A 26,342-nucleotide genomic window follows, 5' to 3' on the forward strand; every position below is an offset into this window, starting at 1 on the left:
GTACAAGGTGGTGGTTTGGGGAGGAGGGGAGCGAGGGGGAGGAGAAGCCGGGGAGCAGCCTATAGATAAATAGATCCGTCAGTCAGGCGATGTGGAGGTCTCCAGGCGGCCAGCCATTGTAGGTGACAGAAAAGGCAATCAAAGACAAAACAAATCAAAAGGTACATCTTATCAGCAGCAGGCCAGCTGGACTTCCACCGCACTCGGAGGCCCCGCCGAGGGCAGGAGAAATTAATCCTGCTGTCGAGGCCAGAGAAATTGTCGCTGCTGAAGGTCCAAGTTCAGGCGAGTGGAGGTGGCCAACATTAAAGGAGAGGGAGAGTGGGGGGAGAGGAGCAGGGAGGCGAGAGCCTCTGTCCCACCACCTCTCTCCCTCCCTCCCTCTCTCCCTCTCCCCCGGCCGCCTTGGGCTCCTGACAAGTGCATTCATCGTGTGATGATAGCTCGGCACCTGTGATTGGTACCTTTAATAATATAGCCCTCTCTCAGCTGTCACCCTGAAAGAACAATTTTTCCTCCTGCTTTCCTTGATGCAAAGATACATCTGTAATGAGAAGGGTGACAGAAAGTGGGAGCACGGGGAGCCAAGGAAAGTTTGGAGGAACATTAATCTAAAAGTGAAGTTGGAGGTGATGCTGGCTGCTCCAGGTGCTCGTGTCTCCAGCGGGGAGCTAGCAGTGGATTCGAAGCTGTTGTTGTGTTTCCTGGCCTTCAGTGCTTTGAGGCCCCCTCTGTGAAGGGAGAGGGATCCTTGGCTCAGCCTCGAACAGGGGCAACTTTGAAAGCCACCATCCTCCTGCATGGCAGAGCTGGACATGGGGCGAGGGACTGGCAAGTAGCCCCATGTGCTGGAATCCTTGGGATAAACTGAAATGACTCCGTTGTGTGTGGATTTATGCTGGGCAGGGATTCCCTTCACCTCTGCAGCCTGGAGGAAGAAATGTGTGGTTCTTGTGACTTTCCCTGCAGCTGGCCCCTACTCATGTTCTGCTCTGGTCTGTGCTTTGGTTTAAGCCAGACTCAATCCCCAGTGCCATCATTAGCTGCACTGTGCAGAAACTGCCTTATTTCCCCAGAGGACTTCTGCCTTCCAGGGCAGGATGCTCTTGTCTCCAAGCTGCAATGTGGCTGCTCCTGGCTCACCTGCTCTTAGGGTTTCTTGTGCAATAGCCCAAAGCCTCCCTGAAGCCCTGATTATAGACCAAGCTGCAGTGTTGTGATGCCTGGAGCCACTGCCCACACGTTCTGTGCCCAGGGATCCCACTGCAGGTGCCCAGCACTGCACACCCATCAGCCCCTCCAAGAAATCGTGTGGGGGGGAGGCAGCTGGGGAAGTGTGTGGGAGTATATTCCAGCCCAGATGTAAAACAGATGCTGTCAGCCCTGTTCTGGGGGGGCTGGGGAGAGCAACAGGTGCCCAAATCTGCAAGAGACACTGAGGGAACTAATTTTGTTGTGTTTAGGGAACATGTCCATTTTAATTCAAGGGGTAAGCAGCTCCCATGGTTTTTAGCAGCTCTCCAGGCTGCCCAGCTCTGCTCTGCAGTTGTCAGTCCCTCCCTGATATGAAGCCCCTGGGCTTGAATTCTTCAGAATTAACATTTGGCAGTCGGTTCTCTCATTCTGTGCTCACTTGTCCCTACAAATGATCTGCTAATCTGCATCTGGTTTTGTTTTTACCCTAATAAAAGTGAGGATTATATGAAGATCTGTATCAAACAGGTTGTCTGTAAAATCAGGGGTGCTGTTCTCTGTGGTCCACAGTCTCAAATCCCACAGGATCAGCTGGAAAGCAGGGAGGGTTAGGCAGCATCTCCAAAAGAAGCAGTTTGTTCTACATGGTCTCCAAAACTTCAGTGGTGATTACTTCCTACCCTCTCCATGGAAGTGGATAACTTCTGCAGACAGTGCTTGGTGGGTGTGTGAACCATATGGCTGGGATAAATGTTGTAATGATGGGTGGTGAAAACAGTCCTTGAGGAATGCACACGGAAGTGCTGAACCCAGAATGGATAAGTGCAGTTCATGCAGGGAAGCAGAGCTCTGGTCTCCATGCAGGTCTTACCAAGGACTCACAGGAGGAGAAATGGTTCCTGCACAGTTGGTTTGCCCTGTCCATGCAGGAGCTTTCAGAGGATGCTTAAAAGGATGAGCTCTTCATAAATACTCTGCAGAGATGATTCAGATATATTTTGCTGATGGTAAAATGAGTAAATAATGCTTTTGTCTGGTAATGTTTTCTGCAGTCCATGGCCTGGAGCTGTAAGGGCAGGGACCTCTAATAACTCAAGTGCTCAAGATGATTTTGAAAACTTATCAACAGTGTCCCATTCAGGACACATACAAGATTACTAGACACTTTTAAAAATCTTTTCTGCTTTGTTTCATCTTTGTTTCTATGCTGTGGGGCTCAGTTCAGTTACCTGAACACACCTGGAAGTGAGATGTGTGTCACGGGACCCCACAGCTGCTCTGGGGCTTGGAGCAGCCTCTGCAGGAGCACAGTGGGTGTACATGGGGGCCCTGTGATTGAGTGTTGGGGTTTTGTGGGCAGTTGCTGCCATCCTTGGGCAATGTCTCTACTTCCACAAGTGAATCCAGAGTGGTTTGTGGTCTGTGTGATCTGGCAGTGCTGGTCTTACTGTTCTGCACTGCAGCAGTGATTTCAGATGGGCTCCCTGGAAGCCACAGATTTGTCTGAAAGAAAAATCTGTTTTGTCCCTTGCACAAGTGCTTGATCCCTGAAGGTTACCACCATTGCTTTTGAGGGGGAATGATACCCCATGGCAGAAAACAGCAAAGCAGGCATCAAAGGTATGAATTTTTGACCCAGAACACAACAAGAGTGCTGAGCATCCTGTAAGGCAGAGCTTCTTGTGGCCAGGGGAGTCCAGTGCACTGGGGGGGTGGTGACAATTGCAGGGACAGTGCCTCAGTTCTAGGGGAGCAGGCATGTGCTGGGAATGCTGCTTTTGTCCTTGTTGATACTTGCTTGACAAATGTCCTGAATGGGCAAATGACTTTTGCTGTGGGGAGCCCAGTGCCACCTCCTCTCCCTGCCTGCATGGCAGCAGCCTCTGCCAGGAGCTCTGCCCAAGGCTGGATGAGGGCAGACCTGATGGTCTTGGCACCACTGTGTTCCCAAAGCCCAGGAGCCCATAGCTGGCCTCGCTGACTGTCTCCTGTGCTGCTTAAACTCAGCCTGGATGTTGTTTTCATGGAGCTGCCTTCAACAATCCCTGTGGATTCCACCTTCCCACAGGAGACAGGATCTGCACGAGGCTGTGGGATCAGAGGCCATGTTGAGCTGGCAGTAAAACCTCAAGTTGTGCCATTTTCCCACTTTTCATTGCAGACTCAGGAATTTGAGCTTTATTTGGCAAAGAAAGCAAGTATCAGCTCCAGATGTGAGCATGTTCTTTGCTTCTTTGCTGTCTCTGTGCCCCTTCTTATGCTTGGTTTCCAACCTGAAACGTGCTTAAATGTCTCCTCTTTACCCTTGTTTGCCTGGTTTTACACCAGAAAACCATCACAAGCTCCCCTGGCTACTGGCAGAGTCACGGGGCTGTCAGCCAGTGGAGATGGGCAGTGGCAGAGCTGGGAGGGTAGTGCCAGGTTTGGAGATCAGGGCTGGGAGCCCAGCAGTGCTGTGCAGGCTGCTCAGTTACAAGGTCAAGTGAGCATTTTGTCCTCTTCTGCTTGGAAATCCTTAACTGCTACCCAGAATAAAAACCCAAATGAAGGTTGTTTACAATGTTTTGTAATAAAAATAAATTCATTCTTAATTTTGTTGTTTAAAGGGAAAAAAAGGTCTGCTCTTTCCCTGGCCTGCTCACTTTATCAAAATGTCGCCACTAAAGAGATTTCATGGCTGTAACTCCCAGGATACCAGTGCTGTTGCTTTGCTGGTGTCAATGATTCACTTGGACATGCACAATTAAAAATGTATGTGGATGCACAGGCTCCAAAGCTATTAATTGGCAGAAGAAATACAAACTGTGAACTGAGAGCCCAAAGTGTGTTTATACCCAGATCCCAGAGCTGGTGCAGAGTGTGGATCTGGTTCGTTCCCTTTAAAGATACCAAAATGTTAGGCAGGAAAAGCTCCTGTTTGCTTCAGGGCATTGTGAGGCTGGAGGAGAACAGTAAAGTTTAAAATAAACTCCTGCTAGCAATGACTCCTAAATGCCAGGGTATCTTCTGTCAAAACAAATAAAAAGCATCATCATCTTCAACCTCTGTGAAGTGTTTCCCACCCTGAGGAACACAGCTGTATCTCACACCCCAGCTGTGTGAGCAGGCATGGGTACAGAGGAAGGGTTTCCCAAGAGAATGTTCTGCTGGCCCTGCAGGGTGTAGAACAGGTCACTGGTGTAACACCAGCATGTCTTCTGGCCATCCTGCAGCCTGAGGTAAGGTTGTACCTGTGTCGTGTGCTGGCTGACCCCCACCAAAACTCTTACCATGCTTTGAGCTGCTGCATTTACCCTGGTGCTGTTTGTGGGTACCCCAGCTTCAAGTAGTAAAAGCCAATGCAAAAAGGGAATCAAAGTTTTTTCCACTGAGGGCATCTGGACCAATTTTTGAGATGGGAAGTGTTCAGGATGTGTATAGTCTTGAGTTTTCTTGACAGTGGTGGTTTCCTGGCTGGGTCAGCTTTCAGACTATCTCCTGTTTTTCTCACAAAGGTTAATTGTGTTTTAAATGCTTCTGGCCACACAAAAACTAAAGACGCGGCAATTTCTGCTCTCAGTGTATATAAACAGGAGGAATCAAGTTTCAGGTACTACCAGACCATGGCATCTGCATGGGGGGGTGTACAGTGGATTTATCAGGCTCCAAGTGTGGCATTGCTCCACGTCAAAAGGAAATCACAGCTTATAATATTCAACTGGTTACTATAACCCCCACCCACCCCAGGTTTAATATTAGAACTATTTTTCACGTTGAAAACAAAATAGTACAAAATATGGGCTTGCTGTAATTGTTGTTAGATTATGTGTCACCCTGATAAGATGTAACAAATATTTTCCTATACAGCAGGACCCGTTTCCCTGCAAGTAATGGATGGAGAAACTTCTCATAGTGTGTAGGCAATCGGTCGTAAAAACTTCGCTGAGAAGATTAATGCATCAAGTGCAACCTTTGTGGAAAATAGGAAGAAAAGAATTAAAATAATAGTTTGTTCTTTCATGTTTAATATTAATAACCAAACTTATTTGGTGGGAATGTCCCTTGCTGTCCATGCCTTCCTCCTTCAAGGGGCAGCTTTGTGTCAGAGGTATTTCTACTTTTTCGGAAGATCTTTCAGCAGCACCTATTGTATATGGTGCAGTGATTCTTTCAACAGAACTGTTTTTATCAGTAATATGAAAGACTTTTTTTTCATGGGCAAAGCTTTGACACCAGTAAGTCATCTGGACGTCACTTAATAGGCTAGATAAACATTGGCTCACCATTTAGAGTGGAAGGATTTTCCCTTTGTACCACAGCTCTTTGTCTTCCCTAGGCACTTAATGGCCATCAGAGAGGTGGCACCTTGGGGACAGGGTCCAACAGGGCTGGGGCAGGGTCTTGTTTGCTGTACAGACATGAAAGTGCAGAAGAGAAAAGTGGGGCCCTTCTAGGAGCAAAACCTGCAGGTAACAGCAGCCCCTCCTGAGCACACTCTGCACCAAGTTCTGCCCTTTAGAAGAGTCCTTGCTCATTTCTTGGGATTCTTTGGGACCAGCCACTGCTCTGCCACAAACTTGGCAGATGTAAGGATGGTCTTACATGATGATGTAATTACGTATTTTTTTTTTAAATAGCTCAAGGTTTGGGATAACTGATTTAGTTTGATTGCTGCTGCTTTCCTCCACGTGTGCATTTTGAGATCTTGTTTTCTTCCTAAAGTATACCTGTACCTGCAGTCAGTCTCAAGTGACAGGTACCATCAGTCATGAAGTCTGCTGTGAAACCAGGGTCGGATGGAGCTGTTTATTTGCAGTGTGTGGCACACAGTTCACTTATTCCCAGGTCTTTGCTCGTATCTGAGGTGTGGCAGCCTACCCAGCTTGAGTTTTACAGAGAATCACTTGTTTCACTGTTGTGAGAACAGATATTTCTCCCCAGTTTTACAGAGCTAGAATTTTTATAAAGAACATTTTGTAAGCAAAGAAACAACCAGCTTGCTAAAGTAGAAACAAGAGTTGTTGCCCCTTCCTGCTGATGGCAAGTGGGAACAGTGGTCTTAAGATTTCAGTATTCCAGGAGGTACCACCCTTCACTGCCCCAGTAGGTCTTTTACTGCCGAGTGAACAGAGGCAAATTTATCACAAAAAAGCCAATGCCATCAAACGTTGATTGGGCCTTTGAACTGCACTGGCATTCAGAATTATTTAGGGCTTATTCAAACTTCTTTCTAAATTGATCAGTTAGATATTTCAGAAAACTCAAAGAAAAATGGTACTTATATTCTTAAATAACTACATTCATCATTGCCAAGAAGGACTTTCAAACTGCAACAGGAAAAAAAAGGGCTGTTTTGATCATGCAGCAGCTTAATTCACTGTGTCTCTTTCTGTGCTGCCATAGTACTGAAACAGAACGTGCCACCCAGCCACAGTAAAAAGAGATTTTAGAAGAACTGTGAAAATTGTTATGCCGTAATTGCAATCTTTATTCATTTGGAGTTAGTAAGAGAGAGGATTTTTAGGTTTGAAAGCAGTAATGCTCTTTGGCCAAAAATATTCACAGAGAGATGTAATGAATGATTTTTGGTTTATCTGTCACTATTGTTTATTTGCAGATGCAGAGAAAGGAGTAGATAGATTATTTAAAGTACAAAAGCTAATTAGGGCTGGCTGACAACAGTACTGAATTTTACTTTGAAGAATGGGACAGGTTTTTACATGACTGAGATGGTAGAATATGATCAAAACATTATTTAATCCAAACCACCCAGCTTCCTTCAAGCTCTATTTTTTTTCTCCCCAGCAGTCTCTGCTGTCCACTCCACAGTTACTGGAGCTGAAAAATCATTAGCAATTTCCACTAACAGCACTTCAGCACAAGGAAGAGACAAGCCTCCAGAGCATCAAGGGGTGAGGACAGAGATTTTTAGCAGTAGAACTCCTTCCCCAAGGAGATGATGACTGAGCTCCTGCATGTTTTAGAAGGCAAAATTCCCTGATTTAACAAGGGAGCTTTGTTACATTTGATATATATCAATTATCCCATGTAAACTATTTTAAACAAATGTGCATGCTATGGCTTTGGGATAATTTTAGCTTCTTTAGGAAGAAAAGAAAACCTCTTAGGAAAGCAAAATGAGTAACAGAGGTAGATTTCACCTTTAAGAACGAAGCAACACCTCCCCCCCAAGGCAATTGCCTGTGTCTGCCTAATTTGCCATTACTGAGATTGTCCCCACATGAGGAACCAATGACTTCCTGTAAAGGATTCACAGAAGGCTGAGTATGTTTGCTATTTGGGAGGCAGCATCTCATTCAGGAGCACAGATTAAAATTTTCGATGAGTTAGAAGCATTCATTGAAAACTCATCCTCTTCACTTTGTAGGTGCTAAAAAGGACTTTTAAACCAGGCTTCCTCTGGTAAGTGACTGTTTTTCCCCACCCTACCCAAAGAAATACTTATTTAAGTACATAGAGAGTTTTAAATCCCTAAATGTTCTAATAAGGAACTTGATTAAGCTTCTATATTTTTTTCTTCAATACATCCCTTTACGCGGTTACAGAGATTTGTATTTCAGTGTTACAAGGATCTAAACTGTTTATCATTTAACCTCGAAGTGCTGTGAAGCACTCAGGTATCCATGCTTCACAAAACAAGGAAGGACACCGTGAACATGAGACTAAGCTGAAGTTCATCTAAAGTCTGTACAGAGTGGCATTTCAGTTTTAGTTTGAAAATTTTTCCTGATTCTGAGTTATCAAGAAAGTGGAATAGTGCAAAAAATAGCTAATCACGATGGAAAACAATTTTTATTTAATCTGCTTTAGGAAAACCCAAGAAAAATTTAAGTTACTCTGGGGGGAAGGCTTTAAATAGGGCTAAGATAACTACTACGTATTTTTGCATTCTCCAAGGAAGTCTTCAGAAAATAAAACCCAAACCCTACAAGAAAGGAAACAATTTTAAAAGGTTCCAATCTATCTTTCCCTTTGCTGTAATCTGTTTTAGTGTTGCAGATCCATTTCACTCATATTTGGCTTTGTTAATTCCAATTTATTTTGACTGTTTCATAGACAGGTCAACACTCAACAGTGAACACACACACACACACTTCCAATATTCTTGACATGTTTTATTATAAAGCACTTCAGACAAACTTTGATTCAAAACCAAAAAGTTCTCATCTGTAACAGGATTCATAAAGAAAATAGACTGTTCTTAAACATCAGCTTCAGTTGGAGCTCTTCTGTAATGAAATTTAAAGACAAAACTGATGGGTCAAGAGCTACTAATTTCACATATACTGTTAAAAGGGAGACTAAGATGTTACACACAAACCATGGAGCATCTTGTTGATAATGAAACAGGAACACTCGATAGTTAATTCTGGCCTGACAAAGCAGTCCAACATTTAAATATTCTTCTGTCCCAAAAGAGACAAACCATTAACATTTCTCATTCAATAACTAAGCCTGCCCTGCCTAAGGGTTAAAGCTACTTCAAAGCATCTAATGTGATAAGCTTTTCATTTCATGTACTTCTCCTGTTGATCAGCCAAGATTTTTGCTGAGGATTTAGCATCATAGAAAAGTTCATTTATTTCTTCAATATGCTCTTTCTCAATGCTGTCTTTCCCATTAATCTTGGCGAGCAGGTTAGCAGGGGTCAGCAACTGCACAGCATACCTGTGATCAAACAGAGGCAGATGAGTAATTACAATTCAGTGCATCCTAGGGAACTGATGATACAGAGAGGTGGGATATTTGCTAGGAAATACAGCTCTACCAGCAGTTTGAAAAAGTCAGCAAGCACCCCAGCAAACACATTCTTTAAAGAAGAAAAGAGGAGCATTATCACTCTCTCTCTAATGATCGTTAGCAGACCATGTCAGTGTAAATGAGAATTTTGTCTGGCTTCCAACAGTGACTTATCCTATAACTAGTGACCTTAGACCCAGTCATGCTGATTGGAAAACTGTGCCCAACTTACCTTAGGGTTGTCTTGGTACCAATTTCACCTAAGTGGTTTAGAGCTTCTTCACTGATATTAATCCCTTCTGTCTGAGCACGAAGTTTTGTGATCTGTTGGGAATAGTAAGTGAAGTATGTGCCCAAACAATTAGCATGCTAAATTACTTAACTCAGTATCTGTAAACTGTCAGCTTAGAGATGAGACATGCTACAAAACAAGATGGTGTGGAGAGTTACCCTGGTATAAATTACCACTAAACCAGAATTTGTAGAATTCTAAGTCCTTGAACAGGCAAATATAATGTTAAAAAAGACTAAGGCAAAGTAACTTATCTGGACTGCTAACCCTTCATGATAACTCTGCATGGTTAGCAAAGCCTACCTACTAATAAGGAGCAGAATATGAGAACTTACAAAAGGAAATGTAAAATGTATGTTAGAAGTTAGTGGCAGCTGGAGGCTTCTGGATAGCCACACCAGTTAGTTACTGAATTCTGCAGTGTATCACTGATGCTTACAGCAGAGCCCTCCAAAAAGCCCTACAGAAAGCTACACCCTTTCCTTAGCAGCTCACACACTTTTTATTCAACTGACAAGAAGATGGTAAAATAAATCAAAAAGTTACTTTCTGCGATTCACCTATTCCTTCAAGGAAAAAAAAAAAAAATCACTAAGAAGAATCTAATCTTTCCAGAACAGTCTCAGGCTTGTACCAGTTTGAAGATCTTTACAAAGTTGGAGAGGAAGATATCACCAATAAGCCTGAGCATATAAAGCTGTAACAAAAGTGGCACAAGTCTCTCGGTAGTCTGTATTACCAGCTGAGTGATAAGGGGCAGACTGGATAATGATGTTGTGTTGTAGTGCAGAGATAACTCTGGAACTGCAAGCCTCATATAATACAGGTATTTTTCACTTTGGCAGCTTTGTAAACAAGATATCAAGAAGCACTCGTTTAAATTAAAGCCATAAAAATGTGCTCGGGGAGCCAGGGTAGGGAGCAGAGTAAGAGAGGGGCTTGAAATGGCAGAAAGTTGGTGCTAAGATACGTGCATTGAATATTGGCAGCAATGCTGCCAATTGCAATTTCAGGTTGAAGATTTTTTACCTGTGGATCCCTTAGACACCCCCTTCCCTTCCTTCAAACACTGCTACTTTGTTATGCTACAAACAAGGTATTGAATACCACATCTTTAACAACGTTTTTTACAGTAACTTTTTATCTAGCAACCTGGTAGAACATTACTGAAGGACTAGGGCCTAAACCATTAATCCACCACCTGTTTACATATGCATTTACTATGGAATAGGAAAACAATTCTTGAACAGGAACAAAGCATCTCAGTTACAACCTCTAATATTCAGCAGGAGACACATATGCAAAAAACGTTTGATTACAACACCACCTGACTAGAATAAGTATAAAAGCAATTTTTTTCCCTGTTCTGGCTGCACTAAGGTTACTGTGTGTCTTGTCTCAGAGCAGCACTTCCCAATGGGAAATGCTTTATCAACACGCACCAAAAAATATTGTGAACAGGTTATGAACAAACTTTCAGTAGATACATGATCAGATTCTGTGCTGATAAAGGAATCAATTGTGAAGGCAGAGAGTCTCACACAGAAACATCAGCAACTTCTTCCTAACTTCTTCCTTTCATGACAAATGAGAGCAAAAATTCAGAACTAACTTACGTATCCCTTTTTTTACCCCCACCCCAACTGTACTTAGTTAGAAGCCAAAGTTAAATGTAATAGCTCCTCCTCTTCTTCCATGAGAAGATGCCATTCAAAAGCCTTAATTTGAAGGAAGATGAGATTATCTGACTATGGGAACATGATTTATGGGGCCGAATGTCTGGACTCTGTTTTAGATTTAGGAAATGCTTCTGTGAATGCTTCCTTTTCTTCAGCCCTGGGGAGGCTGGAAATCACAGCACTTACCCAGCTCATCTGAACATCAGCATTCAGAAATTGTCTTACCTGCATGGTAATACAGCACTAACTACACAGAATTCACTTAACACTACAGGGAAATCCAGACAGTCTTTAATACCCCCAGGCTGAGTAAAAGTCACTCATAAAAATTTTTGTATAGAGACTAAACCTAATCCTATTGTTAAATCACTGGGCTGCTTCTACTGCAATCTACACCACAATGCTTCGAAGTGTCCTTTAGGTGCAAAAAAAAAATCATCCTGAGAACAGCTCAGGACATCATCAATGAAAAGCTCCTCAAACCTCTATGTTTACATTCGATAAATGTGTCTACCTTGGCACTTATCCAGCAGCAGGAGACCATTATCTGGTGATAAAGCTCTCCTCCACTGACACTATCTCTTAAATAATACGAAGAATTGACATGGTAAACCCTTCTGCATTGTGCCACTTCCCAGCACTGAGACGCTAATGAGGGGGGGATCTTTGACACAATGCATCATAATGGCACCAAGCATTATAATCAATACACAATACACTGTGATGGCCCCGCAGGAAAACTTCCAGGCATTTGGAAGGGTATCTGCAACACTTTCTGCACTTACATTTCCATACTTGACTAGGAATGAAAATTCTGCGAGACGGCCCCTGTAGGTTAAAGCTACAATACAGGGCATAAAGGCAAAAATGCAGCATGTGAGGTTGTATTCCTCAATCCCTCTCATGTCTCATGTAAGGGAAAAGCCTGAGCTCTGGGACTAAAGACCCCATGATGTGACACTTCATCTTATACCAATTGAAAAAGCACTACCTGCTGAAACCTACAAGCTATGGAAAGCACATCTGTGGAGGAGATTGCTTCAGCTAACAATTCATGCCTTCCTGCAACTGAGGTGCCACTTTCAGCTCCACATGTGCTTAGTTACTCCTCAGTGGCTGGGAGTCAGAGAAGTTGTGTGCACAGTTTTAATCAGCTCACTGTATCGACTCGTAGAGGAGCAGGCTTTTAACAAGCAGGAAGCTTTCTGCCACAAGCCCTGGTGACCACAGTCAAATATCTCTACAGTAACAGAACAGGCAGAAGCTGTGCACAACTCTGGGGACTTGTTACAAGTGCTTTAAAATCCTGTGCATACCTGCTTCATTTCTTGGGGTGTATAGAGCATGGTTCGGATAATCATTACTCGATCCAGCAGGTCCAGTGGTATTCCATGAGGGGACACAATATCCTCTGTGCCTCTAGAGGAGAAACCAAACAGAAAGAAATCAGACACTACTGTGGGTTCAGTACACTGGTTTGGTTAAAATCAGAAAAAAGTGGCTACACTAGTTTACAATTGTGTGTCCACAGAGATACATACCCCCTGGGTCAGAGACAGGAAACATTCTGGTCTAATGTTCATTCTAGATAGCTCCAGGGAAACAAACACTATTGCTGGAGCTCTTAAACATGCCTCTCAAAAATAGTGAGAGGTGCTTTCTTGCATTGTATCTCACAATACAGCCTTAGCTAATGTTCCAAGGTATCTTCCAGCAAGGAACAAACCATTCTTACTAAACTGTTTAGCAGTATCAGCAGAAATTATATATACTATCATCCATTTGGAGAACATCCCCTGTTGCTGAGCAAGCCATTCTTTCCCCAGTCCCCCCAGTGAATACTTCAGTGGTTTACATTCCATGCTTGCAATCCAGCAAACTGAGAAGTTTAGGTCTTCACATGAAGAAAAGGGCAGGATCTAGACCCCCAACCATTTTATTTGTTTGACATAAAACACCCAACAGCAAAGCCTGCAGACACATCTACTCTTGGTTTCCCAAGACCACTGTAATTTGCTGTGAAGTCGAAAGACACCCAGATTTAATTTATGAGAATTACACAGATTGCAGTAAAAACAGTGAAGTGCTGATAAAGAACTACACTTTCAAATTCAGTGCTAGTATTTAGGTACTACAGCTCTGGCCATGGTTCTCCAATATTAGACACCACTTATTATATGGAAAATTTCCTTTCTTAAATCACAGCTTTTTCATAACAAGATCTGCAGCAAATCCATGCTGACAGATCTCTACTTCCTTTACTTTTACAAGACAGCCTTTTTATATCTTTGCAAACAGAGTGTGGTAATGTCCATCTTAAACATTTCTGAAGGGCTTATCATTCTCACTTCTAAGCAATGCAAACAGAGAAAGATTAATACCAGATGAGCCACTATGAGGGAAAGGAAAAGCTGGTTATACAGCTGAATTAAATCAATTCAAAGAGTAGCAATCATTGCTAATGACAGCTTATTTACACATAATTAGACCTAGACCACAAACCAGTAGTAGAACTCACAGAAGACTCTGAAGGAGGAGAGCACTTTTACTGAAAATGCAAAGAATGTATTTTGTGGGTGCAAAATATCAAAGTGGATGAACAAAGTGAAGTGGAGATGAAAGACAAATTGGTTGGCAAGACTGAAGAATCACAAAAAGCCTGACAAACATGGCAGGAGAAGGGAGAGGCTGAACTGTGACACAGTTTATCAGTAAGAACAAGAAGATGAAGTCTGATGGAATTAGGATAGCAAGCAGCTAAATAATCCAGAAGCAGGAAACAATGGTATTACAGGTTTGTAGCTCTGGTGCTTTTCATGCAGGCAACAGATGTATTGAGGTATACACTGAGAATGGTAACTGTCACAGATCATCCAGGAAGTGAAACAATTCAGAAACTGTCACAGGTGGAAGGATGTGTTAGGGGAAAGGAGGAATTCCAGTCAGCCTGGTGTTAAATGCTTGCCCCATCATGAAGCTCATGAGAAGTTCTTGAATACCAATGCAGCTTGCAACTCATGCAGAGGATTACCACAGATGTCAGTGTCAGACACAAAACCCTTTGAAGCCTTCTACTGACACAGCTAATTCCAAGGTTTATGGACCAATGCAAACTGGAAAATTCAAGTTTAGACATCATACCTGATAATGCAGTTTCCTCGGTTGGAAGCAAAGATGACAATGGGGGAAATAGAAGATTCCAGTGCTCGGTGCAGGTATGTGAAACACTCAATATCCAGCATGTGAACCTCATCCACAAAAAGCACACCTGGCACCAGCTCTGCAATGCCTTGATCGATGTATTTGTTCACCACCTTATTTATCTCTCCTCGAAGTTTGTCTGAGAACGAGAAGAAATTGCTGGTGTTCTGCTAGGGAACTACAGGTCAGAGGGTAAGGCTTGAAGCAAGGAAAATTCTCCTTGAACTGTTCCATGGTTTAGTAACTTACTGCCACAAGGAAAATTATCTGTGACACCAAAATTTTGTGACATTTCATACTGTGTTGGGGAGATACCTGTGCAATAAAGTATTTCTAACTGAAACACTCACACATGTGAAATATTGATTGTTGTAGGTTTGTGGGGTTTGATAAGGGGTGAAGAAGTCAAGTCAAACTTCACTTTAAACACAAAACTTACTGAAGTTTCCGAGCATGGCTGACAAGACCACTGAAAGAATGAAATTTTGCTACTCTATTTCAGCAAAGAAGTTGTGTTTAACCAAAGAATAAATAAATAAAAAGGCTACGTAAGTTTCTGTGAACCTACTGCTCACAAAGCTATGCCAGGTGTTACATCAATGTATCTGGTATTAGAATAAGCAAAGCAACCTTTGAGACAGACAGAATACTTCAAAAGAAAGCCATTCAGTTAGATATTGAAACAGATTTTGATTCAAAATTTAGATAGTAACTTAGTGAAGCACCATTTCTTTCAAAGTAAAAAGGAGAGCAGATTTGTCTGTGGATACTGTTTTCTCCAAAGACCTGCAGGCAGGAAGAGCAGCAGTGCTTGTGGAGCATCAGGTCCTTAGACAGCTGTTACAGAGGTGCCATTCTTCTACTCCACCAAAATCCGGTATGATTGTTACAAAGTGTTTCAGAATTCATGTATTACTGCTGTTCAGTTTGGTTCTTTGTTGATAGCCTGAACCTCACACTGTGGCAGGAATGTGGGATGGGTGCTGGCATTCTGGCCTCTCTCCAGGAAGAGGGGTGTGGAGCACTGTATACATTTTACCACTACATGCATGAACCAGTAACTTGCACTGTCTCTAGCCATTGCAATTCTAGCAACTGTATCACTGCTTTTTGAAATCTGAGTACTTATGAATATGTATTATGTAGGCATTAATTTAAACATAGTAACTGTATTTTTAATCTTTTTCTAACTGGAAAACACATAGATTATATAATCTCAAAATACCATACAGGTTTCGTACCGGTAATTTCAGTTTTCTTAGGTTTCATCAACTGTCCCATCATAGAAAGGATGTCTTGTCCTCCCTAGGAAAAGAAAGTGACACATCTGCTTTGAGGTCATGTAGTAAGTAAGCACACACCTTATATAGAAGAGAATTTTATAGATCAGGAATTGGCTAAAGAAGTTGTTTCTTACAGTTAATTTGATACTTTATATCAGCAGTCTTTGAAAATCTGTCAAAGTTTAGGTCACCTCACCATAGGAGTATTGTAAACTTAATCACCTAGCTACCCCCTCACCCTAGCTCAATTGGAGAGCATAAAAAAAAATCAAAATGAGATATCCTCACTTGAAAAAACTGTCACAGACCAACTTGTAAGGAATGAAATTGTCAGGGAACACATAGACTTGGATTACCTGCATGCACAGCAGGTGTTCAGCCTGTCAACACAGGAAGAATTATTCTGAATTTTATGACTTTTTAATACCATGATTTTTATCAAATAAATTATTCTTTTTGTAAATAAGGAGGTTTATTTTGTAACTGAGTAAGTTAACTGAGTAAGTAAAAGAGTTGTGTTGTTTTACTGTAGGGATTCCAGTCTTTAAACTTCTTAGCGACTTCTGTTTTCAACACAGATAATTTCCTCAAGAGTGGATTTATGTTAAGACATGGCAAGGAGTAATTCTATTTCCTGGATTTTTTTGCTGTAACACATGCAGAGCTCTACTGAAATTCCCACAGAAGTTTAACAAATGGCTATGGAACATTTCTGAAATAAGCAAGAACATCAACAGAATCCACAGCAGTCAAAAATACTTAAGACACCTTTTAGCACAGTCCTCGCAGTTTCAATCTCATGGTTATGAAACCATAAACACAGAGCAGAATATATTAATCTGCATTCAGAACTTCCAGTAAATGAAATGCAAGTCTGGCTGCTGCTACCTCACACCTGTAGGCAGCTTTCCTTCTGGAGAGAAAGCAACAATCTCCTTTTCTGGTCAGAGGCACTGGCTGCAATACTCTTCGGCAAGTGATAGGGCACGGTGGTGGAGGGAAAGAGAGCAGGGTCTAGATTATGCATTAACTGTGTAAGTGGTGGATCCCAAATACCTGGGTGGAAGCTGTTCTACAATTCCCAGACTGTTCACTGTAGTGCTAGGAGTGTTTTGCTGACCAGTATTCCATGACCAGGGGCATGAATCCTAAGGAAACAACTGCCTCTTTAACCTCCATGGCAGGGCCCTGAGGCAGCCAGCTGCAGCAGGACCTCCTAAGGAGAGCTAGACTGGTCTTCAAGGTGCAACACCTACTGCTTCTCCTACACTGGGATTTTTGAGGGTGAGTGAGTTAGCTCAACTTCCTACATCTCAATTATTCTGGTAACATCACATCTATGTCAAATAATTTTTCTGTAAAGACTTCATCTGTGAAGTCAGATACCTGAGGTCGAGCATTGGCCACATCCAAGTCATGCAGGGTGACATCCTGAATGATTTCCTTTTTCTTGTGCACATCACCTTTTGGCAAGGGAACATACTCTTCAGCTTCAAGGTCAAATTCCGTAGCATAGATATCACACCTGCCTTGCCTCTGAGGAACAGCAAAGAGAAACCCAGGTATAGAATTAATTTCAGTGCCAAAACCTTGAATGACATGAATTTGATAACAGGGTTAGTTCACAATTCCAAATCTGACAAACTTCAGCTGACAATTCAGACATCCCACTCCCTGCTTAGCAACAGGCATACCCTATCTACTGATCAAAGCTCAAAAACTCTGTTAAAAAGCACCTGATATTTTCAGTGTCAAGAATATTCTATTCCTCTCTCCCCTTCTTTTACCCTACGCAATTCTTGCTAAAGGACAAATCCAGCAGATTAACCAGAGATTGGGAGAACCTCCTTTGTAGGTGGGTGATTTATTATATGATAGAAAATATTATGCTCATCCATTAAACAGCAAGGATCACTATACACTACTTTCTAAATCAGATATGAAAAGAATGCTAACTAATGCAGTATTCCCTTCTACATGTATATATCTTGTGGAGAAAATATCAGAGCGATAAAAGAAAGATTAAATACGCTGCACATGTCAGCCTGAAAATGACTAAAGTTGTTTGGTTCTTCCCTTCTTCCCTTAGAGATGCCTTGATCTTACAGAAAAGAAAACTCATCCAGACAGCATCAGCTTCCTTGCCAGATGACCTTAATTGTGAACCAGATCACCACATTCTTTGGGTGTAAAAGAGACTTTTCTCTCCAGATAAGGAAAGCACTGGGCTCTTTTGAAAACTTCCATGTAACCATACGATGTCAGTTAAGGTTAATAAATCAGAGAGCCTTCTGAAAAAGGCAGAGAAAGGTCTGCAAAAAATATACACCTGCCTAAAAGTAGAGAACTTTTCTCTTACCTTGACAGCTCCACTGTTTGCTTCAATATAAATAACGTCACCAGTTTCCACTCGCTCCTTCTGCAAGCTTTCAAAAATGCTCGGGTCCAGCTGGAGACAAGCAAACAGCACAGCTGATCAAAACAGCTCCATATTGTTATGGTAATCAAGGTAAAGAAATTCAGTTGGAAGCTTACTCCCATCAGACAAAATTAAACTGCAACTCACCCTGACAATAACTCTAGGATTTTATAAAGCTGTAACATCTGGAGTAGGGATAGTGAATAAATCTGGAAGATGCACAGAATTTACTGTCTTACAAAAAAATCTGCTATCCAAAAGGAAGTGACAGTGCCAGAAACATAATGGTACCAGTTTCAAAACATACCTCTGAGTAATGTGACAATGTATATATACCTAAGAAACAGCAGCACTCTAGCTTTCTAGTAAAATTTCTATAAAAATCTGGCTATAGCATTTAATTATGTTCCTTGATTTCTTAAGTCCTTATTCTCTGTGGAGCTCTGTGAGGGAGAGTGGGTATGGAATACATTACATGCCTTTGTTTCTCCTGGTACATGTTTATTCACTTTTTCTCTTCATTTCCTTGTTTTCAGAGTGAACAAATGAAAGATGATACTTAACAACGGAGACAGCTTTTAGTTCTCTCCAAGTCTGACAGGGAAATTGAATGGAGACAAGAAAACAAAAGGAAAGTGGGCCTGAGCTGGCAACACACCAGCTCAATTTCCAGTTCTCTATCAAATATTCACTGGAGCATGACACCCCATGCAGAAAGAAAATATGTGACAGAAAGAACAATTTATATTTAAACAGGCAATATTTCCCAAGCCATCCTCAAAATTTTGGTTCCTGACAATCAGGAAAGCAAAACCAAACAAGGCCTTTCTCCTATGTTTATTACCATGAACATTAATTTGTAGCCAGGGTCAGAGTGTATCACAGACTGAGACAGAACAAAGTTCAGACTGCCAATCAGACCATTTTTTGTGGTATTTGTGATCTACTAAACTGCCTTAGGATCTCTTCCTACTAAAACTCACTTTTAAGTCATTGAAGACATAGAGTTGTTTGTTGCCAAACAGAAATAACAGCAGCTGCTAACCAAGTGATGATGGGTTTATCTCCTATTTCAATTAGTAGGACACAAGACCAATATCTAAATATCCTACATAAAGCAGATAAACAGTCAGGATAAAGTTGTCTAGCCAAAGAAAGCAGCCTCCTGGCAGCCCCACTTGAGATGGGGATCAAGAGCTTGAAATAGAAGTAAGAACTGCTAAAAATAGAAGCTGCAAACCCAAAATGCTTAAGGAAATCTCTTGAGACTCTACCACACATACCTTCAACTGTTTGGTTCCCTTTGCAGTTTTGAGTCCTATAATTACATGGCTGATGGTTTTGCCATATCCCCCCATAGGATTCTCAGTCTCACAGGGAGTTAGTTCTGTGACTTCTCCTTCATAAACCTCCTTCGTCTCTTTAATCCTCAATCCTGCAAGAAATTGTTTGAAATACTGTCAGTATACACTTAAGGAGTCTGCTTTACTGCCAACAAAATGTAACATACTCTTAGGGTGCATTACATTTCATGATAATGTTTTACTTTTAAAGGCAGAAAGATGAATTATTGTTCTCTTCTTCAATATTAAGTGAGAATATTCATCCTGTGCATCACAATAAAAGCTGAGCCCAAACTGTGACCTACTAAGAAGTTTATTGAACTTTTAGGAATTACTTTCTTCTATTCATTATTATTCATTCTTGAAGCAAATGTTAGGATGCTGTTTCTTTTACCTACCACAAAGAAGGAATTTGCCTGATTTGCTCCCTGTGCTAAAGCCAGAAACACAAACCAGTGTCTGAAACTAGTAACATTAATTTAACAATGAGTTTTACACAGTTTTTGAACCATCAAAAATGCCCTGAAAAGTTAACAAAAAGATGGAAGAAAAAAAGTAACTTCATAAAAATGTAACATTTTAGCAACTTTATTTTTTAGAGTTAAAAATATAACATAAATTGATTAACAGCTATTGTGGTAGAACAGCATAAAATTACTAAAGGATTAATGTAAAATTTCAGATATTTTTCAAGTTAATAGCAGAAGTTGAGCTAGATAAATTTATTAGAAACTGCTATCATGCAAATTCAAAACTATTTTAAAATAGTTGAAAATTATATCCTCACTTTGCTATTTTTCAGACAGCTAAGCAATCATCAGAATATCTGGCTAGCTTCTGTTCTAGTCACAATAACTGCAATTAACTAAGTTATTTTAAATTGATAAATAATATAGAGGTTAAGAGATTTACAGGCAGACTGTTTCAAAGCAAACCCACTATCATCACCACCACCACAACAATTATGTATGGTCTAACTACATAGAAGTTCAAAGAATCCACATCTGAAGAAACTCCATAAAGTATTTTATGAGACACACATGCCATACCAAAAATAATGAATGGGCTGTAACACAATACAAGGAAGTCATCCTGCCCAGTCTGAGGGTATTGTGACTTTATAAACCTGTCCTTGTTCCGTAACTTTTCATTTTGCTTTGAAATAGATCAGACACTTCACCAGTAATTTTGAGCTGCTGATAGGGGCTATGAAGAACTGACAAATACGAGTCTGTCTCCCTCTACTGGGCCCAAATTCAGACCAGGATCTGAAATGCGACAGCGTAACTGTGGATAACATGACAAATTCTTGGTAAGAAATGTTTGCTTTCTCTTACTTAAGAAGACATAAAAAATTACATACAAAGTTAATTTCAGTAATTTTGAAAATGTTTTTCAGGTATGCCAAAACACCAGACAGAAATTAATGAACCTCTGAGTTATAAAACTGACCTAGACAAGGCTGCGTTACACTGGCTCATATGCAACGAGTGTGAAGCAATATGGGAATCTGCTCATTGAAACTGCTATTGACACAAACTGGACCAGGTTTGCTTGCTCTCTTTGTTTTGCTTTTAAACTTCCAGCACAAGCTCTGAAACCATGGTAGCCTGTTTGTGTTTGGGGTATGATCTGTAAGCTGCTGAAGCATGCAATGAATCTTCCAGTACTGTTTTATCTGGAAATAATCCAGTTCATGTGCTCATTCTGTTCTACAATACAAGTCAAAGCCAAGTCAGTCAGGGCAAACCCAGGGATTTGCTTCAGAAGCCTTCCTCTAATCCAGACTAATGTGCTCTTAGAGACGTGTCTGTAGAAAATACTTAAGAGATGAACATGATCTCAACAAAGGTAATTGATGCTTTGAACTTGCTGCTGATTATCCTTTGATTTCAAATGAGTATGTACGTTTCAACTAAGAACTTCATACTCAGAAGAGTTCTAAGAGAGATCTACTTCCAAATCAGACACAAATCCAAGGAAGCCATTGTGGGCTATTTCATGTTTTGGTTCAACAGCACTCCATGGAGCTAAACAGTGTTTGCTTGCCTTGCTGGCAGATACAATTTGGCAACACAAGGAACAATTAATTATGCCACTGAAGTGGTGAATGCAGCAGTTATTTTTTACTCCAACTGAGCTCTTAACATTAGCTGCTACCATCATCCTCACCAGCTGCTAATGAGCTCTAGACTGGATTAATCTCTCTCAGGTTAAATTTCTTTTAAACCATACAACAATTTCATCTCCTATTTTTCCACTGTGTCCTTCTATGTTTCTTACATACTACAACCTCTCTACTGCATCCCAAACATTACTTGGCCATGAGACTATATCAAGTCTATTATTAAAAGACTCTCAACAATAAGAATTCTGTAAACTCAGAAGAACCAAGGAGACATGCAAACAAACAAAATTGAAAAAAAAACTGAATGAATACTTTAAGTACTGATGGACACGTGAGCTGCAGCTTTCCTTGCACCCAGACCCAACTACACTGCATAGAATTTTTTTTTTTAAATGCACCCTTAAAAAATATTTCTTTACCAAGCAGGGAAGCTAAAACCTACCTGAGATTAAAACTCAACTGGAAAATGTTTTGTTACAAGAAATGGTGGTTTACTAGTCCTTTAAAATAATTCAGAGAGTATTTTTTTACATCCATAAAAACATTCAATAAAGGCTGTGTCATGAAAATGTGACAAGGAATTCAACAGAAAGGAATAAAAGAAGTTCCATCTTTCATTAACACTAATATTTGTTTAGAATTGTCTCTCTATTGACATTCAGGGAATGCAGGGAACTAACAATGTAGCTGGCTGTTAAATCTCTGCTATCTCTAGAACTGACAACATGGATGGCACAAGTTTCACCTGTTGGTTCAGGTTTCCAAATCTCTGACAGGGAACTTCATCACATCAAGGAAATTTTGCAGACTACTGAGGCTTCCCTCCCCCAGGCCCTGCCAGTTTCATGGTAACCAGAAAACCAGAGACTACCGAAAGTTGCTTTCTTATAAAAGTCAATGGAATACTTTTGTTTCATTGAAGAACTGAGAGACTTCTTCACGCTGCTGCTGCCAGATGAAGTCCAAGAAGAAACATGGTACTGAAACAGGATTACTGTTAATAATTTCAGGACTAAAATGAACTGGGCTTTCTTTAGCCAATCCTCACACAAACAAGGGCCATTTCGACCTGCATTTATCAGCTGTCAGCAGCAGTTGTGTAAGAGATTTTAGACAGTCACTGAGGTTGTGTAGCAAATTAAGCCAATTTATGTCAAACTTGTAAATGCACCATAGAATTGAGGAAGACATTAAGTTAAAGTGTTTATTTAGCTGGAATGGATCTTTCCCTTTGCTCTCTGGAACAGTAAGTCAGGCTAAGGCTGCCTGTTTGGAAGTCCCTGATTAAGACTGTTTGTTTAATAGGGTGAAACCACTAAAACAAAAAACAGGAGGAGCATTCTTCTGTCTACAAGTATTTCTGCTAGTGTAAGAAACTAAAAATTCTTTCCGCTTTATTCAGTCATTCAGTCACTGGTAAAAAAGACGGGTGAAGGTGGAAGATGAGAGAAGAATTTGGTGAAGTATAAACAAAAATACAATAATTAAATTACAGTTTGTAAGCAGAAAACCTGTCTCCACTAAGTGTGAAAGGGACTCACTAAATTAAGATCAGCACTTAAGAAAATAAGCATAGAAAAATCTGAAAATGTCTCGACCGCTGAAAAAATTTTCCTTTTTAGATGACTGGGAAAAAGCAAAGTAAGTATCATGCAAACATGTAATTCTTTTTCTGGAACTTACCAATTGCACGTCGGAAGTTTTCCATTAGAACTTCTGTTTTCTTGATCTCAGTGGAATAGACCTCACTTCCAACCATAGGACAAAAGGGGACTTTGCTTCCCAGTTCCTGAGCGATAGCTAAAGCCAAAGCAGTCTTTAAATGAAAAAAAAAAAAAAACCAAAAAAATCAAACAAACAAAAGAAAACAAACCCCAGACATTAATTTTGAATAGAATTAAGAAACAATTCTTTCTACACAAAGTTAACTTTCCTCATTATATCACCTTCTATAAAACAACTGTCAATTTAATGGTAAGACTATTCTATCTGATATATTTCTTACACGTCACAGCCCTCCTCCAACATAGGTGACTTTGGCCAAAGACTTTTTAAAAATCCTGGAAACACCATACTGGGCATTTGAATCTAACAGCTGATATAGATGCAAATAGCCTTACATAGCATGAGGGGGAAAAAAAGTAAACCAAGCAAAAACTATTCTGGCTTTTAATATAAAAGTAACTTCCAAAAGTTTTCCATATCCCTTGTTACCTATCTGTTTAGTAACCTACAAAAGGTGCTTTCACATTAAAGATGCTGAACACACCACTGGGTACTGCTTGTGTTGATGATTTAGCAAAAGTAAAAATATAAAGTAGAAAACTACATCAATACACTGATTAAAAAAAATCTGGTATATGAAAACATTTTGTAACCACTACCCTAAAACGATTTTGACAACAAATTAAAATAGATTTGGAAATACTTTATCTCATAAAAAATACCTTGCCAGTTCCAGGAGGTCCTGCCAACAGCACTGCTCTGCCAGCCATTTTTTTGCTTTTGATTAGCTCCACTATAACCCCACATGCCTACAAGTCAAATAAGTATTAATACTGTTAACACAAGTACTGCTACAGCATCTTTTGTTCCAACATTACTTAAAGTGTTTAGCAATAACAAGTTTTACAAAAACTTAAAATTTCAATTTCACGCACACAAAAAGAAAGACAAGATCAGAAAAACGTACTTTCTACAATCATTTCATCTGACACAGACATTAAAAACCACGGACAACAGATCTCAATCTGTGAGCTCCGACTCCTTTCCCCTCCCGCAGTCCCACACACAGAGACAGAGAGGTCTGAAAGTAAAGCAAGAAATTAATCTTCGCTGCCTGAGCCGCAGATCCTCTACAGATCTTCTTTCACGGCCAGGCTGGATGGGGCTGAACAACCTGAGGAAGTTGTCCCTGTCCACAGCAGAGGGCTTGGAACGAGAGATGATCTTGAAGGTCCCTTTCCAAACCAAACCGATCTGTGATTCTGTGAGTTTTATCCGGCCACCGCATTGAAACGGATGCTCCAATCCCTACTGGCACCAAATCTGTTGCCCGTAACACCCCAATTTTTATGTCAGACACCCGGGAGACCGGCAGCACCCTTGCGCGAAGCAGGACAGAGCGAGTCCAGCCCCGCCCGTCCCCATCGCGTCTCACACCGCAGCAGCGACACGGAGGAACCCAAGGCACGACTCCCACTCGCCGCCGGGGACTCGTCAGACGCCCCGGCCCGGCCCCGCGCTCACCTCCCGCGCGTTTTCCTGCCCCACGAGCCCGGCTCCCGCCGGCTTGGCGGCGCCGCTCTCGTCCAGCCCCAGCCCCTTGACATGGCTGTGGGCGGCGATGCGCTGGGTCTTCGAGGTGCTCTTCACCTCCTCGATCTTCATGACGGGACAGGGCAACTCCGGCCCGGCCGCCCCGCGCTCCTCGCACGCGGCCCGCGCGTTACCGGGGCTCCCAGCGCGCGCCGGCGCGCCCCGCCCGCGCTCCGCCATTGGCTCCCACCGCGGAGCTCTCGGCGCTCATTGGCCGCCGAGCCTGCCCGTCAGCCGCAGGGGCGCAGGTCTTTAGGGTCCGCCCGCCCGTTTCCGCGTGCGGCGCGCGCGGCCGGTCCGGGCGGGCGCCGCCGCTGCGGAGGAGTAGGGCCGGGAAAGAGGGAGGCGGAGGGGTCACCGTCCTGGAATTGCTCCGGGGAAACACTGGACGCGGCAGCCGGTGCCGGTGTCTGGTTCAGAAGGTGGTGGCCCGTCATGAGGTGGACTCTGTGATCTCGGAGGTCTTTTCCAACCTAAGTGGTTCTGTGATTCTCTGAAATCGGCAAGGGCAGTCTGGGGAGAGGTGAGCGGAGCCCTCCTGGAGGGAGAACCCCCTCGTTCTTGCTCGCAGGTTTACTGGCCCAGCTGTACCATAAGCTCCTTCTCTCCGTCTTTCCTCCTGTCTATCCGTCTTTCTCCAGTCCAGTTTGGTGCTGGAAGCCAGTGTTTGTCCCCACTGCCAGGGCTGGGTCGGCCCTGGCCGTCCCTGGCTCGGTGTCTTGTTGCTTGCCTGCCCACAGCCGCTGACAGTGCGCCAGGAGCCCTGAGCCTTATCAAAACCTTAGCTGGCTTTAGCTCACAAAAATAAGCTGAGGTTTTCCAAAGGTGTTTTCTTAAACTTTGTCAAAGATTCACGAAATCGTTGTAAGGGATCACTGGAGACCACCTAGTCCAACTCCTCTGCCAAGGAAAATTAGGGGTGGTCTCTTACCTGCTCGGTGGTGCTCATTAGTTTTTAGTGTTCAGTCAAAGTGCAGGATAATTCTATTCCTCATCTTGAAAGCCTTGCTGTAAGTATTTGAGGCTGCGACATGTGTTGCAACTACAGCACGTGTTCCTTATGAGCTTTGAGCAATTGAAATAGGCAAAACCACTCCAGCTTCTCAGCAGGTCGTTTCACGGCCTCGCAGGAACATCCATGTTTCATGCAGTCTGTGCTGCTACAGCTTCCAGGCTGTTACAGCTCCTAACTGTGCTTTGGTGGTAATTCTGCTGCACCTTCTACGAGGGGTTTAAAAACTTAATGTGGAGATTACGCACAGTGAAATTTAGATTGGCTCTGGGAACCTGCAGATCCCATGAGTTCTCTTTATTTGTAGTTACTGTGATCTCTCCCACAAAAGACAGGAAACTTCCCATGGATATATAGAGCTTTCTGTGATTATAAAACCATGGCTGTGTCTATGTGGTATGAGGCAGGACTGATGTCTGGTGCCATCTTGGCTTTCCTCTGCGCTGCCAGAGGAATTGCAAAAGCAGTTCTGTGACAGCACAAACTCGGACAGCAGTTTTAGGGAGGACGGGAGTTATGGTACAATTTGCAAAAGCTCAGTGAACCATATACATGCTATTAATTCCTTCTTTGTTCAAGAGCTTCCATTAGTTTTGTTGTAAATGTAATTTGGCCAAGAAAAGACTTTGCTTATTGTTGCTTTCTTTTTGTGCTAATTGTTCTGTCAGTTTATATTTACATACCCTAGTTTAAAATTGTAATTGCAATATAATTGCACACATGTGTGTTTCCA

At 41.9% G+C, this 26,342-nt stretch overlaps 1 protein-coding gene across 1 annotated transcript; it reads right to left on the bottom strand.

The window, feature by feature from the left end:
- Positions 1–8,294: 8,294 nt before the first annotated feature.
- RUVBL1 (RuvB like AAA ATPase 1) lies at positions 8,295–24,721 on the bottom strand. The gene is made up of 11 exons (XM_062500608.1): positions 24,529–24,721; positions 23,727–23,813; positions 22,963–23,095; positions 19,092–19,243; positions 17,749–17,838; positions 16,776–16,925; positions 15,348–15,411; positions 14,047–14,245; positions 12,222–12,324; positions 9,167–9,258; positions 8,295–8,862 (listed from the first exon to the last, which is right to left on the bottom strand). The coding sequence occupies exons 1-11, from the start codon at positions 24,667–24,669 to the stop codon at positions 8,703–8,705; spliced, it is 1,371 nt and encodes a 456-aa protein (XP_062356592.1). The 5' UTR covers positions 24,670–24,721; the 3' UTR covers positions 8,295–8,702.
- Between the last annotated feature and the right edge of the window lie 1,621 nt (positions 24,722–26,342).

Source organism: Cinclus cinclus, chromosome 12 (assembly GCF_963662255.1).
Source record: "Cinclus cinclus chromosome 12, bCinCin1.1, whole genome shotgun sequence".
In the NCBI taxonomy this organism is placed as follows: domain Eukaryota; kingdom Metazoa; phylum Chordata; class Aves; order Passeriformes; family Cinclidae; genus Cinclus; species Cinclus cinclus.